Consider the following 19,056-nt stretch of genomic DNA (forward strand, 5'->3'; position numbering starts at 1 on the left):
TTCTCCTTCTCCTTGTCCTTAGCCAACAATCGCTACCTTTTGGATGAAGGGGTGGGGATCTCCTTAACTGAAGTAGCCGGTGAAGCCACCCGTAGGCTCTCAACTCCCGAGACGATGGGAGTGGCGTCTGTAGAAGGGAGGACGGACGGACCCTTCCCCGTGACGCGAACCCCCTTTTTGCCAATATTCGCCAAAGGTTCGTCCTTCTTGGACCTCATCTTAGCGTACATATTTTTATTGAACCTGGTCGTCATCTTTATAAAAAATTTAAAAAAAAAAAAAAAAAAAAAAAAAAAAAAAGAAATCCAAAGTACACACATGAAGGTCAATACTGACGAGGTAAACACTTACTCTTCTTCTCCTCATTGTTAATGCTGCGCAAGACGTAAGGAGACGGGTCTGGGCCTAAACAGTAGAAAGCAAGCGTCCGTGGGTCAACGAGGTCGTCCCAACTCTCAATCGACTTAGCGTATTCTATTGCCTTCTCAATACGACCTTGGTACTTGCTCTTCAGTTTGGGGCGTCTTTTAACTGCAACGAAAAATGAACAAGGGATTAAGGACGACGATATATGCAAAATGAAGAGTAACAAACGAGGAGAAACATTGACGCACCTAAGTTTGGGGTTCCCCACCGATGGAGTAACCTTGGGATATCACCCCAAGCCTTGCTAGAAGGGGTCTCAAAATCGTCCCCGGACACGAAAAAGAAACGTGACTTCCAGTACCTGAATGAGGAGACTAAACCCTTAATGATTCTAGTCCTCCTCGTCCAAGGGACTAGTTCATAATACCCATACTCTTTCGATTCCTTTAAGCGGTAAAGGTGGACGAGCTCACTCACTTTGATCATATCCTCGTTGGCAGCCAACCATACCTCCATACAACTGATCACTATCCTCCATGAATTACGCATGAGTTGCCTGGGGGCAATACCAAAATAACCCAAGAACTCCATCACCAAAGGATGGACGGGTAGCCTAAGCCCAGAAGTGAAAGCAGCCTCGTAGAAGCATACTTCACCAGGAAAGAAGTGGCAGGCCCGATCCTCAGGACCAGGCTGACGAACGCGGACTCACGCAGGAAACTAAAACCTATCCTTGAACCTAGCCACGATGTCAGCATCCAGCCCACACTCTTCGTTAAGGGCATAAAAAGCCCTAACCTGACGAGGGATGGAAACGGCCGTATCGCCCTCAACCAGGCCTTCGCTAGACGACAACCCAGTGTCTAGTTCACTGGATCTCACCTCCGACATCCTTCTCGTTTCTCCCTCAAACCAAGCTAATGACTGGCCTAAAATTGGAGATAGTTCCCCTAAAACTACACTCAACCCACAACCTTCAAAAATATAGTCCCCAACCAAAAGGAAAAAGTCACTGGAAACACCCAAAGCCGCCCCTAGGCGAGCAAAAAAGAAAGAGACTGAGGGGCAAGCTACCCAAACCTCAGAAGAACTAACCATGAAAAGGGTACACAATCCTAAAATCCCAAAAATCAAACACGAAAACAACAAAAAGCAAAAGACAAAGGAAAAATTAGGAACTCATAAGAAGACCGTTAAGAAAAAGGATTAGAAGGAGGATAAAAGAGTAGCATACCTTGAAGAGTGAAGCGGTCGAAGCTGGAAAAATTCGGAAAGAAGCGTCGCCGGAGCAAGGTCAGAGTCACCGGAGCAAGGTCGGAGTCGCCGGAGCAGAATCGGAGTAGTCGCAGAAATAAGCAAGGAAGATAACACTCAGAGCAAAAATCAAAGTGAAGGAAAAAGAAAAAAGTTTTGCAACCAAAAATGCAAGGAAACTGAAAAGTAGCGAGAAACCCAAGGGTCATGCCATCAACGCCTTCAATCAGCACGTGCCACGTGGCCACGTTGCGTACTGCGCCGCCATCATGCATTAAATTCGGAGCAGAACCCCAAGCATCACAGACAACTCAGGAAAAACCTTTCACCTTCTGTGGCCCTCATGACACGTCACTGACGACCACAGAACCTGGGGGGCAAATAATGGGAGTGACGAGAATACATTACCTTGACAAAGCCAACACTAATGACGAGGTCATCCCTAGCGACGAGGAAATCAGCCATCACTAACGAGGGAAGGAGAGTCATTCAATGATGCCAGCCAGTAGCCTGAGCAGTTATGAAACCAGCAAAACAGACCGTTGGGAGCCTATTAAAAGCCCTATTATTGGGCTGGAAGCGTTACTAAGAAAGGCATTAACACTCCAACGACTAGCAACCAAAATCACATATATAAAGCCCTTGCATTGGCAGCACATGGTACAAAAACTAATATTCTAAGAAAATACCTATTACTTTTCTAGTTCATTCATTCCCATTTGGCGAATTGCTTTTCTGTTCTAACTTTGCCATCGGAGGTGTTGTGGCAGGCATCACACCGATGACCCCTTTTAAAGGATACATTGGTGCTGACGGGGAGTTCCATCTGCCCATTTCGACTGACGAGTTCACACTTCATCAGCTCTGATTATCCACCAAAAAAAACAAAAAAACAAAAAACAAAAAAAGAAACAACAACAACAATAACAATTCATGCTCTTTCTGCGCCCACCGCGTTTAATTAGACTTCTAGTTTTTTACCGTTAAACAGTATTTAATGACAACAGCAGGTGAGAAACGTGTTACTATTGGTGCAACAGGTGAGCAACAACTAACACACTATATATTTCAAAGAAAGAAATTAAACATGCACAGCACAACAATTCAGATATTTCTTTCTGTTTTCTTGTTTTAGTTAACTAGATCTGGATTCCTATCAAATTATTTGATATTATTATTAAGTCAATACCATATAAATCACAGATTTTTAATTTAAGCTATATATGTTTATTTTATCTTCCATTCCATTCTGTTTCTCAAATTTAAAAATAAAGAATACAATTTATACCATATAAATTTGGTGAATTGTTATTTTAGGCATTAAATTTAAATATTATCATTTTAATCATTAAACTTTGATAACTTTGCTTTTTTAAGTCCTTCCAAGTAGGGTTGTCCAACCCACCCGCCTGTACCTGACCGACGTTCACCCGATCCGACTGCTCCGGCGGTCGGCCGCAGGTCCCGAGCTCCGAAACCCGACGCCGGCAGGTCAGTTTCGAGTCCCCTCGTTCAAAACCTGTGAAACCCGACCCGCCCAAAGACATCAAATTTTGGCGAATTCTCCAGCGATTCCAACGAGTTTTAGCTTAATTTGGCAGATTTTGGCGACCAAAACAATCAGATCCGGCATAGATACACCAAATCCGGCGATTCTCAGCACGATTTAGGGGCAAAATCATCGGATTTGACGAAATCCTCACCGGATCTTGGCTGGATCGAGCGAGATCTCGTCGATTTTGGCCGTTTTTCTGTGTTTTCCGTCGGGTTTCGGCCTCACCCGAAACCGATGCCACCCGCCGGCAAACTGACCCGCGAAACCCGACCCTCTTAACGGGTTGGTTGCGGGTTGAGAATCTGCCCACCCGATCTCTTACAGGTTGGTTGCAGGTTGGGCACAAACCCGACCCGCCCGACCCATGGACACCCCTACTTCCAAGTTCTATCCATTGCCAAAACAATGTTAACTCTTTAAGTATTTTTTTTTTTTTTTGACAGAACAAAATATCACAATAAACTAAGTTGTCAATTCATTATAGGTTAATGTGGGAGGGTTTCTTGTCTCAGCCCCCAATTAGCAAGTACACATGTGTAGTAGTGGTATAAATGTGTCTTAGGCTCAAGCTTATAAGGCACATGTGGGAGGCGTCTCTCCCCAATGTGGAATTGAGCAAAACCGTGAGGTATAGCCAAAGCGGACAATATCTGCTAATTGGGGGCTGAGACAAGAAACCCTCCCACATTAAAAGATAATAACTAGTGGTATACTACTCCTTCGCTTCAGAGCTTATAAGGCAAAAAGTGGGGGAAGATTCTTTCGATGTGGGACTCCAAAGGATGCTGTGTAAAAGCTAAAGGCTCTAAATCAATACATCCGAGGAACCCACAGTTAACATAAAATAAAATAAGATTATCTCAAGACCCACGATAACTCAAATGTTATAGAAATGTTGTGAGATTTTGTTATGCTTATATACCTTCTCAAACTCTTTTCTTTTATAATGTGAAGTGGCATCATTTTAAGAGGTTTAACTTACTGTATGTTTTTCATACCCTTTTAGTGGATTAAAAAAAAAATATTGAAAATTATAATTCACCAAATATATTAGGTGTAAATTATATTTATTTATTGGCAAAAATGTAAAACTGACCCTCTAACTTTTACTCCTTTTCATTTTAGTCCTCTAACTTTCAGTTTTATCAATTCAGTCTTCTATCTTTCAATTTTTGTCAATGCAAGATTCCGTTAAATCCCAGTTATGCTGTCGTTAATGTCACTGAGTTTTTCCCTTCTTTTTTTTTGAAATTTCGGAATTGAGGTGTGTGATCTATGGCCTCGACTCGATCTTCGTCAAGCTAATGTTCCTGAACGTGAACGCCGACAAGACCTTGAACAGGACCAAGGTCCCCTTGTCATGCGCAAACACATTGCTCATCTTGAATGGGTGGTTGGTGCGAGGTATTATGGGCTCTCGGGCCAGCATGACGAACCGGGTCACGTTGCTCGAGGCATCCTGGATTCCATCAGCGAGTATGTTCATCCCGCCGTGTCGTCAATTGCCTCGCGTGCAACGTTGAGGCTAAGTTTCATGAGGGTGAGTTCGCACTGAGCTAAGGGTTGTGGGTGTGAGATGACTCGGGTCAAGTACTCTTTTCAGACCCTCGATAAAGCCAAGAGGCAGTGGTGTACGGGTAATTGGACCTCGCCGACTATGTGGAGTAAAAGGTCGTAGTTTTAGAATACGCACTGGGAACACCTTGGTAAGCAATCTGGAGCTGCGACCCGTGCATCGAAGTTGGAGACAGGTCTATAATAGTTATGGCTTCACCGGCGACTTCTTCTTGTTGTTGTTGTTTTTTTTTTTTTTTTCAAAATTTTCTTTTTCCTTTTAATTTCAAAATTATAAAAAAAAAAAAAAAAAAAAAAAAAAAAAAAAAAAAGAAATTGAAAACGGCAACGTTTCAATAACATTAATGGTAGCCTATAACTGGGTTTTAACGGAATCTTGTATTGACAAAAATTGAAAAATAGACGATCAATTTTGACAAAACTGAAAAGTTAAAGATCTAAAATGAAAAACAAAAAAATAAAGTTAGAAGGTCAGTTTTATATTTTTTCCTTATTTATTTATTATTTTGGGTTACCAAAATTGTTTTAGAGACTAACCCAAAACAGGAAAAAAAAAAAACCTAGTAATAAATTAACAATAATGACATATTGGATAGGCACCTAGCAAACCGGCATTTGCCAGTAATGGTAACTGCAATTTCCAGCGAATGTTTCGGTTACGCCTCCTTATAGCCAGAGAGAAGACAAAGACACACACAGAGCGAGAGACAGATTCAGAGAGAGAGAGAGAGAGAATTAGGTCTCAGTTTGCAGAAACTGAAACTCTTTCTCTCTCTTCCTCTTCGTTTCTGCAAAAACAAACAGCCCTCATTTTTGTGCGCCTATTGGAAAATGTCGCCGGCGGAGCGAGCCTCGCCGGCAGAAACCGACGAAATGAACGAGTCATTCTTCGCCAAAAGAGGCTGCTGTTCATGGATTCCGTGCGTGGGACGATCAGAGCGAGCCTCCTCCGCCGTCGGATCGTCGTGGTGGGAGCGCATACGGACGGCGGAGATGAACGACGACGACAAGTGGTGGGTCCGGAGTTGGAGAAACTTCCGGGAGTGGTCCGAGATCGTCGCCGGCCCGAAGTGGAAGACCTTCATTCGCCGGTTCAACAAGAACCGGTTCAACAGGACGAAATTCCAATACGACCCCTATAGTTACGCGCTGAATTTCGACGAGGGTCCGGGGCAGAACGGTCATTTGGATGAGGATTACTTGGGCCGCGATTTCTCGTGCCGTTTCGCTTCCATTCCGGCCTCCGCTAAATCGTCTATGGATTTCGGAAAAGACGCGCCGGTGTTCAAGTGACACGCACGTGACGATGCTTAAATTTCGTTTCAGTTTTTTTCGGCGCGCCGTGTGGGATAACGTGCGCAGGGTGCGGCGCCGATTTTGGGGTGTGGTGTACGAGAAAATCGTGGCGGTTGGTTGACTTCTTGGTTTATAGTAATTGGATGGTGGTGTCGGCGACACGTGGCGGGATATTATGTTTTATGAAAGTTAATAATTTTTCAGTTTACCCTTCAGTGAAATTGGTAAGAAAAGAAGGATGTGCGTTGTACTTTTGATTGTAAATGTAGGATTGTGACGATGAATTGTCCAAATGTACCTGTGTTTGGTTTTGTGTTGTTTTTTCTTTTTTGTTTGTTACTAGAAACAAAATTACAATAGAGATTATTTGAGCCAATTGATTTTGGACACTTTAATCATATAGTAATTTATTATTTCAATTATATTATGTTGCTTCTGAATTTCTTGTTGTAAAGTATTGGGAACAATCCCCACCTCTTCTATTGCCAACGAACCCTTTGGAGTTTTGTGAAGTAGATGACACTATTTTCCCCTAAAACTGTTTATTATAGGAGGGAGAAAGGTTGAAATTCAAAGCCATGTTATGTTAGTTGGTGTTCTGGCATTATTATTCTCTTCTGGTACCAAACTACCGGTGATGTTTTGATTAACGATTATGGTAGATGAGTTCCAGGGAAGAGCAAAAATCTTCACAACCCTTTTTAATAATTTGTTGGATCAATAAGTTGTGATTAGTGTAGTATCGTTTTCACATGAGTTTTTCGTTATTATTACTTTTATTATACATGAATCGCAATGTTCTCACTAAATAGTTATGAAATTTTTTTATATCATTAAACTACTTGTGCTCTAGAAACAGATTGTGTCACAATGTGGTTGTTTGAAGGGGGAAAAAAATTTACGGGATAGTATGTATGACCTTATTATGCGTCTGGCTACTTCAGTGCAAATAGTAGGGTATTAGTTTTCAAGATGAATTTTGATGATGTCTCAAATTAGTGATCACATATCCCATCTAGGCTTTGGAAGACTTAAAGATAGAACATAAGAACTCAGATTGACATCAGTGTGGTGACAGCCAAGCCTACGTTAATGCTTAAGTTAGAACTCACTAAAGTGACATATCTAGGTATCAACTATCAAGTGTTTTTGTGGCTATTTTTCTTATCTCACTATGTATAAGAAAGAGCAAAGTTGTATTTATTCGTTTGAAAACAGTTTATCTAGTTTTTTGTTGATATTTTTTGGTTGAAAATATGTTAAAATATTCTTATACTTTAAAAATTTGAGAAAAAGCAAGATTTAAAAAATATGTACATAAATCCTTGGGAATGTGAACATAAAATGTAGAGCACATGGACGAAGATAAGGCTAAAATATTGGGAATGTGTACCAATCAGTAATGTTGGACTGGATGCAGCATGCTTTCGGCCATGAATATAGCCCATGTATTCTAGATATGAAGTTAATTTCCATGAAGTTTGAAATTATGTTTAGTGGACTTCAACTAATCTCTTTTTTAGTCTTTTTAAGTTAGAGAAAAGAAGAACAAGAAGAAGAAAGAAGAAAAAAAAACATACTAAGGATCTTCGATATCTTTTTTTCCCCTTCCTATTCCATACTTGTGAGTGAGTTGTGACATAAGAATTGAAGTTTCATATGAAATGAAAGAACTATTTCACCTTATTCACACGAGCTGATAAAAGTGAGGAACAATTGTTATAAAATATATAGTGTCAATTGATTTGTTTAATGACAACAAATGATACGGTTGGATTATGATTCTTTATACTCTTATTAGAATAATCCTCACGTGGAATTCTTAAATTCCTATTTCTTTTTTATGAAATGAGTGCATTGCATTATATTATTTCATCAATGTTATAAATAGATTCTAAAATGGTAGATAACTTAAAAGATAATGGGAAGCATATCAAGTCCACAGAAAAGGAAAAAAAATAAAAATAAAAATCAAGTGCCACTCTTTGCCAGCTTTATCTTGATAGATCATATCTAACCCTAACAATCATACATTCTCTTGTACTCATTGTGGAGAAACAAAAATAATATTCATTTGGGATCTTGGAGCAAATCAAATCCTGCTTTGGTTTTCAATGGAGTTCTTTCTGATCACTAGTCGATTTGTTGGACTTTCTCCTTAGTTTCCAATGTTATAGTGGGCCCCGAAATCTTTTGAAATAGCTGGCTTCATCACCTTTAATCTTTTACAATATAAGAATTTCACAACTTGAGCTTCAGTATATTAATTTATAGAACAATGGGTTTGGTGGTCTCTACTTGAGCAATAACAATGGATGCAAGTTCAACTAATATTTCAAGAGCCCTTATCTACCTTTTGGTTGAAATGGCCTACCCAGAGAGGAGATGGTGAGCAAAGGACTCATATCCCACATAAAAAAGCTTGCCAATGGGCAATATTGTGTGCTAAAAAGTTTACATGGCTTCTAACAAAAATGAAATCTCTATATAAAAACAAATTCAGCATGAAATTCTCAAGAGTGAGAGCTGGTGGAGAGGAGGTGTTTAGTGCATCAATAACTGACTTGGAATCACCATTAAAAAAGACAAAGTTGAGCTTCTGATCTTTTGCCTAGGAAACTAGAACGAGCATGTTGGCAATTATTGCTATTTTGAGTTTATTATTACTGTTTAGTGTTTATCTCGTATTATCTTTAAGAGTAATGTTATAAACACAAACTACTTTACAACATTTTTATAAAATACTGATGTGACAAATTCTTACTAATTTTAATATGGGTCTATCACTAACATCACATTTTTACTTGCAACAACTATTTGGAAAATACTAAAATCACATCAGCAGTTTGTAAAAATATTGTAAAATAATTTGTGTCTGTTGCATTACTCTATCTATAATTGACAAAACTGGCTACTAGGCAATTATTGCTCGTTTGAGTTTATTATTTTAGTATTTAACATTTTTGTGTATATGTATTGCTTCAAATAACTACAAGCTGACTCCCCATTGGGGAGTAGGACTCACTGTGGTTAGACTAAAATTACTATTACATGAGTTCACTACTCACACCATTTTGTTTAGTACTAATTATAACATGCTACCCCAATCTTTGTGAAAAAAATTATAAATTTTTGTATTCTATGACATATTGAAAAAAAAAAAAAAAAAAAAAAAAGAAGGTGGATAATACCCTCTTTTCCCCCACCACTAAGAAGACGCCCAAATATTGAGTTAATAAAAATCCAATCCAATCCAATCCAATTAATACCCTAAATTATTTCAAAAAAAATCATAATAAATTGTGAGTATGCTAAATCATCATTAATTATCAATTTTTTCGAACAACTTGAGACTTTATTTTTTTCGAACTAATCTTCCATGTAGTGGATTATATTAATAAGTTATTATGTGGCAATAATATCCCTAGATTGAATATATATATATATATTGTAAGGACTAGGAAAGTGGCCCAAACCCATTTAGAATAGTGGAACCGAGTACTTTAAGCCCAATATAATAGATTTGTAAGAGAATGGGTTCTTCGAGTCAATTGCAATGCTAAGTAATTACAGGCTTCAGGATAACAAGACTAAAGCAGTTAATATCAACGAAAGAGACACAAATTCAATGTAAATTCTTCCTCGAGCAAGTCTGAAGAGGGGTTGTTCATTAATAGTCAATGTTGATTCTTTTAAATTTTAGTTTACTCTATCTTCGTTTTTAGAATGTTCCTCCCTTTTTTCTAGAGGGGTTCATTTCCTTATATAGCCCTTCTCATTGCATCTTAGCCTTCCATCTATACGTCTCAGGGGGATAATTCGAATGCTTGTCCCATCAGGACCCTCCTAGAGGTGGTAGAGAGAGTTGTGAGTTGTTGAGTCACTAATTAGATGTCTTTTCCTCATAAATATGGCCAGTTCAGTTGATGCAGAGTATTGAATGTGGAGGTGATGACCACATTCCCAGATATTTCCCTTTTCTGTTACTTGCATGACTTTGACCTCTTCCATGGTGCTTCAGTCTTTGGTGCAGGGAGCTAAGGTTCTTTCGAGGTGCAATCGCTCCTCGGGCTCTTCAGTCAACAGGCCTATTAGCCTCCTTTCCTCGGACCTCTTTTTCTAAGTTTAGCCTAGTTTTGAGTGGTCTTGATGTCTCCCTTCCTTGGTCTTAGCCCATGTGTCAAATTTGGGTTAACATATGAATGGGTTTTTAATCATCCTCAAACAAGCCCATGGACTTAAAAATGTCTTCAGATCATTTGCCTATATATATATATATATATATATATATGCCTTAAAATTTATTTTGTTCTTGTCATATTACAATTTTATATTGTAAATAGTGACTATTTTATTTGTAAATATTTTTAATTATAAATATCAACTATATAATATCAATTTGGATATGAGAAAAAAAAAATGAAAATTTCACAAATGTATAAAAAAATTTTATTGAAAATAGTTAGACAGAAAGATAGCAACGAAATTTATCTTTAAAATGTTCAAATATGTCATATAACAATTCATGATTAAGACTTTCTTTTTCGGTTGCCAAATGCGTGCATTGCTTTCATAAATTTTACTCAAAATACTTGTTACAATCCATTTTACATAAAGAAATTTATCATAATCAAATTGGTTAAATCCTAATTAAAATCGATTATGTCACAAGATGATTAAGTGGATTACGGATTACCTATTATTAGTTAAAAAGGCAATGTTATGAAAAACCTAAATATAATTTTTTTTTTTTTTTAATTTCACAATGGTGAGAAGAATGGTTTTTAATTATAATATAGACAATTAAATAAATACTACTTAGTTAATTTTATTTCTATTTTCTTATATATAAAAAACTCACTTAAATTTATCATGGATAAAGTTTAACTACAAAATTGGTTGTAATTTAAGGCAACCTTACTCAATATCATTAACATTACTATATGTTTTGAAAATCTAACCGTTAGATTACATGTTCTTTACTCTCTTAATACACATGTCAAATTTTGTGTCAATCGGATATTATTTACTATAAGATCTAAAAGATTATATTTTATGCATAATTTTGAACTATAAAAAATTATAATTTAAATTATTTATTGATGACATAGTTATTGATATTTAATTTTTTAGAAGTTTTACAAATATAAAGAATATAAGAAGAAAATGTAATCCAAATCCAATAAAAAGATATTAAGTAAAGTTATAGATTTAGGTTATAATTAATTTTGTAGTTAAACTTTTTCCATTTATCATTTTATATCTTAAACTATATCTTAAACTATATTCAAGACCACTCGAACTTTAGGGTTCCGTGTGTATTTATCTCATTGATGTGATAGGATACTTCCATGAATTTATGCTATCAGTATCAAAATCTTCCACCGAAAGGAACAAAGTTAATGAGAAATCTTAGCCCATGAAAGCAATCTCATTCATCCCACAAACTTGTATAGTAATTTTGACTTCCGAATAGAGATGGAGGTCCCAATTCTCACGTTATTTCCTTCTCTAGTTTTGAGTGGTCTTGACAAAGGCATGTTACCAACTATTGGAAAACTGCTCCTTTCGTTGTGCAAATTTCAACCCAACTTTTATATCGAAAGGCCTCTTTTTGTGCTCACAACCATAATCATGTGGTTTTGGATATGTATACATTGCTTCTGGGTCTGTTCTATCTTCTATCTTTCTTGTTTCTCATCATTTTCTCTCATTTTCACCTTTTAAAAGCAGGCCTTCTCATCACCACTCTTCCATTTCCTTAATTCCATCATTTGTCTTTTCTTTTTAGAGAGCATGTTTGGTCACTTAAGTCTATTTTCAGTACTGATCTTGTGATATTGGGGCATTATCGTGCAAGGTTTGTCTTCCTATTTCAGTTTGAATTTTTTTTTTTTTGCTTTGGAGAATTAGAGTCCTAACCATTTTGGCCGACAAGTATCAGTTTTCTTTGGGTACTAATTGCATATATAGTTTCATTCTAATCTATATTCCCAAACTAACTAATTGGGAAGAGCAAAGCTTCCATTTAATGCTTCAGTACACTAAACAAATCATGAGAGCAACACATGACTATTTTTTAATATTATCGTGTCTGTGTCACATCCAATGCTCCAATACACTAGAACACATGGAATTACTATACATAGTTATTTTACATATCATGTCCTACAGAAAGGGGCAAAAGGGCAAATGCATCACTCTCCACAGCTGGGCTTGGCTGGCCTTCAACTTAACCCAATCTGCCCAAGTGCAATTCCATCACATCATCAACTTATTCAGATGATTCTGTGCATAGGTAATAACTTGGTTGAGTTTAGCTTTCAAAAAAAAAAAAAAAAACTTGGTTGAGTTTACCAAAAAATAAAAAACACTTGGTGAGCACTTGGGCCAAGCATTATGGTCAATAGGTTGGACACTCAAGTTCATTGTTTGAGCCACTTGAGACAAAAAGTGCCCTATTTTATCATCTAAGGTGATATTCCCTCTCTCTCTCTCTCTCCCAAAAAAAAAAAAAAAAGAAAGAGAGAGAGAGATGGGTGGTGGTTCACTTCAGAGTACTTGGACAGCAGGAATGTGGAGCCGCTAAATTAATACTATTGGTTGGTGAGCTTGTGTTGGCACTTTTCTATCAGAGCCTGAATAAAAACACTTATCATTTTCTCATGACTCAGTTTTTTGGCACTTCTTTGTTGGGTTGGTAACATGGTTTCTACATATTCCACCGACCTTCCCACATACAAAAATAAATATAAAGCAAAATAGAATAACATTATTTCAAAGAGCATTATTAGGAATTAAAATTGCCCAACGATGCATCAATATCCTCACTTAACAAAAGAAAAGAAAAATCTCATCTTTTATTTATCTTTTATGGTACAACTCTCTTTTTCTGTCCTTCATTTATTTTCATATAGCAATCCAGTGTAAAGACACCTCAAAGCTGGTCTCAAAGTTGATGAAATTGAGATATGAGCATTCACATCAGATCATCTAAAGTCTTCTAAAATAGATCTACAGTACAAATTTTACACATTTTGGGCCAAAAAACACCCACATCAGTGGGTGTAAAAATGTGTAAAATCGTGTATATATTTCCCTGAGCTACAGTACCCATGTAAATATACACGGGTACTGTAGCTCGTTTATAATTATTTTATTAATATCTTCTCTCTCTTGCGTCTGACCCTCTCATCTCAACTCTCTCTTTCTCATTTCATCACTTTTCTCTCATCTCAAGTTCTCAACTCTGCAAAAGCCGATTCCCATAAAAAAAAAAATAAATAAAAAAAACCTTTGCAAAGCCGATCAGCTTCTCCTTCTACTTCAAAATCTCAGGCTTCGAAGATGAAGACGAAGGCGACGCTAGCTCTCAAACTCTGCAAAGCCGATTCCCATCAAAAAAAAAAAAAACCTCTGCAAAGCCGATTAGCTTCTCCTTCTGCTTCAAAATCTCAGGCTTCGAAGACGAAGACGGCGCTAGCTCGGCGGAGATCTCGCGTGGCACGGACTGAGTCCGATCGGCGAGTTTGGGCGGCAAGTGAGTTGGGAACGCCGATCAGCCTCTCCGATCCAACAATCCGTTTGGAAACGAAGACGGTGACGGAGAATTGATCGGACATGGAGGGTGAGTGGGTCAGATTTGTTATGATTGTGTCATTGTTGTTGTGATTGTTGTTGTGGAAGATCGGTGAATCATTGTTGTTGTGATTGTTGTTGTGTCGTTGTTGTTGTTGTGGTGATTGTTGTTGTGGAAGATCAGTGAATCAATGGCTGGATTTTGTTGAAGGGTGGCTGGCTGGGTGTGGGTGTGGACGGAGAAGGAGGTGATGAGTCTGTGCCAGAGAGGAGAGAGAATGAAATAATAAAAAATGTAAAAAAAAATGAATATTTTATTAAATAAATGTGTAGAATAGATAAACTGAGGTAGGTGTTTTATAAAAGTGGATGTGTAAAATAGAAAAAGTAGGTTTTTTCTTGTAAAATAGACAGAAAATTTGCACGAACTGATGTGGTTGCCCTAAGACCAACCGATAAAACAAGAAAGTGAGTAAATAGGAATTATAATTGCCAAAGCATGCATCCATGTTCAATATCTCCACTTTTTTTTCCCTCTTCTTTTGTTTATATTTTTTGGCATAACTTTCTCTTCTTTTTTTATCTCTTTTTTTTTTTTTTTTGTCCTTTCCTTTTCTCCTTTTCCAACATCATTTGTGATCTGACTGGTTGGACACCTACTGAAAATTTCTGAACATGAATATGACTGATTATCAACATTTTTTGAAAATAAATGAGGGATTACATGTAAAGTTCAATTTCAACAAAACCACATGGGAGGAGCATAGTATGACCCACAGGCTACAGTTGCACTGGCAGTACAGCCAATTTTTGAATCAAAGGCCTCATATGATCATATCACTAGAATGAAAGATTCTGTCACACAGCTTTCATGGATCCCACCACCACTGCCCCAACTGCCCAACCCAATAGATCACTCAATGGCTCAATACCAAAGATTATGTTCACATTATCCCAAAAAGAGTAGTTGAAATATAAAGGAGATCAAAAAACCCAATGCCTCAAAAGGCAAGAAAGCAAAAGCACAGGCCCCCTAGCAATAGATCTTGTACACAAAATATTGGTAATAAAACCTTGGAGCCATCTAGAGCCTTCATAGGCCGATAACCACCAATGTAGGTGGACTAAGATAACTTTTAATTAGAATCATTAAAAAGCTAAAGAATAGATTTGTTTCAAGAATAGAAAAAAGTGAACCTAGGATGGAAAATTTTAAACCTGTAAGATTTTTTTTCCCCTTCAACATAGTGTCACAATATGCTATTTGAACTTTTTTTGCTGAATAATCCATCTTTATTGAGAGAGAAAACCATATGTTATTTGAACTTGTCCACAAAACGGTTGAGATGGAAAATGAAAGTTTTTTTTATGGTAAAATTGATGATATTTTTTTCAGTACAAGAAAGAATTGTATTAAAGAAAAAGAATGCTCAAAGAATAGAGCTTCTTAAAGAATTAGGAAAGTAGATTTAAGTAATCCATGAAATCCACTAAAGAGAAACATATAGTGCCTCTGTAAGTAATGTAATCCAGCTTTATAATACTATTACTCTCTCAGTCTATTTTACATAATTGCTTTCATCAAATCTTGGTGCCCACATTTCTACAACCATGTTCCATGGATGATATAACCCTCGAATTGGCAAATGTTTTAGATTTCTAAAACTAAGAAAGGTAACAAATTTTTAGCTCTTGAGATCATTAAGATTTGCAAAGGCAAACAAGAATAATCATACCAACATTCCCATTATAAGACATGCAATCATATGTTTATCCCTACAAGAAAAGCACAGCCTCATCCCATTTAGGGTAATCTACAAGATCGTATATTGTCATTCCTTAAAATAAGCAAAAGCCCTTGAACAAGCTGTATTTTTCAGGTTCAATACAAAAGATAGTCCTACAATTATAATAAGCCACAACCATTCATCATAGTTGGTGAATTAGCATCGCAAAAAAATTTCAGTAAGAATTGCAAGAGCATAAACAAGCTATAATCAATGGATGAACTAAATAGCAAGAAAACGATGATGCAAATACCTCATGCCCCTTGTGTTTTACTCATCCATGGCAATTCCATTTTAAGGGAAGGCAGTATATCCATCTGGGCATCTGAAGAACTTGAAAATTTGCCTTTCTTTGACCAGAGCCAAATCTTGGACACAGAATAGCTCTCACCTTTAGTCACACTACTAATCTTTTTTCCTTCCACATCCCCATCAACTGAGGAATTCCCATTATTTTCTCTCTCTTTTGTCAGTGTAATATCACCGCCTTGTGGATCATGGCACAAGGCTACCCGTAGGTCTGAATTGGCAAGCACATACTGATATGAGCCCATTGAATAACATCTTCTTGCATCTAAATTACTACTACTGGTCTCTCCTCCAGCCTCCCCTGCCTCAACATTTAGCTTTCTGAATTTTCCAAGCCTCACTGGGAAAACCCCCTTATCAACAACAATTTCTTCCATTTCCACTGTTTTTTGAGTAGAAGTTAACCGATTTTCTCCATAACCAGTACACCCATCTTCTTCTCGTAAATCATCATAATCAAAAATTGGGTTTTCAATTGAAAACCCAGGAGTATAGAGGGCCCCTCTACAAAGAGGACATGTTGAATTTGATAGGAGCCAAGTGTCTATACAACTGATATGGAAAGCATGGCTACACATGGGAAGCAATCTGAGCTTGTCCTTTTCAGAAAACTCACACAGACAAACAGCACAATCAAATGGCTCTTTGAGACCCACTATCTCTTTATACTGGAAAACAGGAAGAGCATCTATAAAAGCTTGATCTAGACCAGAGTCATGTAGATGGAAGAGTTGTTGTAGCTGTCTCTGAAGAGCATCGGAGCTAGAAATTTCTGGGTATCTATTAGATTGAGTAGATGCTGAGGAAGATGGGTGCTTTATGAGAAATCTAACAAGCAGGTGGAGTAAACCAGAAATAAAAAACAGTACAGCCAGAATTACTATAATGAAAAGAACTGCTGGACTTATCCTAGTACCATTTGATGAAGAAGGGGCAGATTCTTTATGAAAAGTACCAGTATATGGTGATGAAGACAAAGGAGGAAGAGGAGGAGAAGGAGGGTAGCTCAAATAGCCATCTTTTTGCAAGATTTGATACTGAACCCAAGACATCTTCATATGGGTGTGCTCCAAAAACCACTTATGCTCTTTGTAGTTTGACATACCACAGATCATATAGGTACACTCATAAACCATGTAGTAACAAAACCCCAAACTCTTTGTATTCAAACACAACCCCAACTCATTTTGACACATAAGCAAAGCTAAAATCAGAACTTACTCCTTCCATTGATGCAAAACACCATTTAAAGACAACACCTTTTGTTCTCAGATTTGAGAAGAAAAAAAAAGTTGCACTAGAAGTTAGTAACAATTGGTTGTGAAGTCACTTTTCTATTGTATTTTTGTATGCATGATTTTCAATGAAAGGGAAGTCACTGATTGAGCAATAATAAGAGAGCAGTTGACATATAATATATGATAAAAATTGAAACTTACCTAATTTGATTCTGGGGAGTCCACCATTTATGTATTTTCAAAAGCTCTTGAAGATATATATCATTATCATTGTTGTTCCAACAGAAAACCCTAAAGACACAGGCTTTTTAAATTCTAAGTCACTTCTATAAGCTCAAAGAAGAGGAAAGTGAAATGGGTCACTTCTATAACCTCTCTTTTCTCTCTCTAGTTTCTGGTGGAACTAAAGAGAACCAGAATGCAGACAGTGGCAGTAGTTTCCAAGGTATAGATGTAAAGAATGCCAAAAAGGTCCACGTGCCATGAATAGCGCGTGAGAGTGCTGCGGTCAACCAAAAGCGACAAAGAGCCATTCTCAACTCCCAAGCAAGGGCTTCAAGGTGGGCCTCACTGGGCTCATTTTCAAAAGCAACATATCTGTACCGCTTCTGGCCTGTGTGAACTGAGCAGTAGTTCAGTTGATTGTGGTTGAACTTTGATTATGTGAGGTTTAGAACATGTTCAAGTGACGAAAATCATGTACATAAACTCAACATTATTATGAAAAATGTCTTGGAGCATTGTGAACTAGTATGACTATTGACTTATTTTGTTAAAGAAGAAACAAAATTGGACTTTTCCGAAATGACACACCTTTAGTTTAGAACATAATAATATGTCTCTCCTATCCTTTGTAATTAGCACTTCTACATTCTCTGTTAGCATTTTTAATCAAACTGACCGAAAATTCTTTTCTTTTTTTAAATGGGTCTAGACCTATACGTTAATAACATTAAGAGCTGGAAAATTTTGATAAACTATTATTGTGTTGGTGATGTATTTGTTAATTATTAGAGGGTGTTAAGGTCATCATTGTATACATATGATGTGTTTGTTATTGAAGAGTATTAATTATTGACGTGTGAATTTTAACACATTTATTTCTATAAGAAAAATTGAGCTCTTCATTAATTTGATGAAAAATATTAACAAATGAATAGATTCCTCACTATGAATAAGAAGGCACTACTTTTGTTTTAAACAAAAGGGGATATCGCAATTGTTTTATACTTACGGAGGTGCAATGTGCCCTTTTGTTAATATTTGAGGCATGGTACTCAAATCTTTGAACACTCTTTTTTTTATTTGTATTTGTATTTTTATCTATGATTTGATAGTTACAGTTGGTTTAAGTAAATGCAATTAGTCCTCTACTTTGCATTCTCAAACTTTTCTTTTGTCAGTACAATATAGAAACCCAAAAAAAAAAAAGTGGGATAATATAAAATCTCCAATTATGTAGAAGACCAATGAGGAAAATTCTAACTAGTTTTCATCTATCTTTTGTTTTGTTTTGTCTTGTGCAATTAGTTTTTTTTTTTTTTTTTTCTTCATGTAAGTAGTGCAGTTTTGGATGCTTTCAAATGAAACCCTGTCACCATTCATAGAGTGCCTTAGACTTAGTTTAAAATATTACTTGTATTTGTGGGTTATTTGGGTGTGACTTTAAAGGATGAACATGTGAATGCTTCTTTGTCTTGAGTCTAAAGGCAATTAGGAAAAAAGTCTTTGGATGACAATTACATAGTAGTTGGATGTTTAAGAAAGATGGTTAAGAAGGAAGAGGGACAGGCTGTTAGGTAAGATAATGAGAACTAATTTCATAGTTCACTCTCCACAAAGTGCAGATGTGTTTCTCTTCCTCATCATTTAAATTTGTTATCATGATTTCCATTTTGATGATGATGATTTGTGATGAGTACCATTTGTCATAAAACAACCTTCCATCTTAACTAATATCTGTATGTGCAATTGTGCATGGGTCATTATCAAGGTAGGCTGGTGAACACTAAATAAGAGTGGTGATTTTATTACTAGTTTGATTTCTAACTTTCATCGATTACAAGGCAATATATAGGCATGTAGTGAGTGTCATGGA

The 19,056-nt window shown here is 36.8% G+C and overlaps 2 protein-coding genes across 2 annotated transcripts; one reads left to right on the forward strand and one right to left on the reverse strand.

The window, feature by feature from the left end:
* The first annotated feature begins 5,358 nt into the window (after positions 1 to 5,358).
* Positions 5,359 to 6,486, forward strand: LOC115978287. Its single transcript, XM_031100311.1, has one exon. The coding sequence runs from the start codon at positions 5,582 to 5,584 to the stop codon at positions 6,041 to 6,043; it is 462 nt and encodes a 153-aa protein (XP_030956171.1). The 5' UTR covers positions 5,359 to 5,581; the 3' UTR covers positions 6,044 to 6,486.
* An 8,857-nt stretch (positions 6,487 to 15,343) lies between these two features.
* Positions 15,344 to 17,377, reverse strand: LOC115976693 (RING-H2 finger protein ATL46). Its single transcript, XM_031098141.1, has one exon. It carries the CDS (start codon positions 16,914 to 16,916, stop codon positions 15,666 to 15,668), a length of 1,251 nt encoding a protein of 416 aa, XP_030954001.1. The 5' UTR covers positions 16,917 to 17,377; the 3' UTR covers positions 15,344 to 15,665.
* Between the last annotated feature and the right edge of the window lie 1,679 nt (positions 17,378 to 19,056).

This window comes from Quercus lobata, chromosome 2, assembly GCF_001633185.2.
Source record: "Quercus lobata isolate SW786 chromosome 2, ValleyOak3.0 Primary Assembly, whole genome shotgun sequence".
In the NCBI taxonomy this organism is placed as follows: Eukaryota; Viridiplantae; Streptophyta; class Magnoliopsida; order Fagales; family Fagaceae; genus Quercus; species Quercus lobata.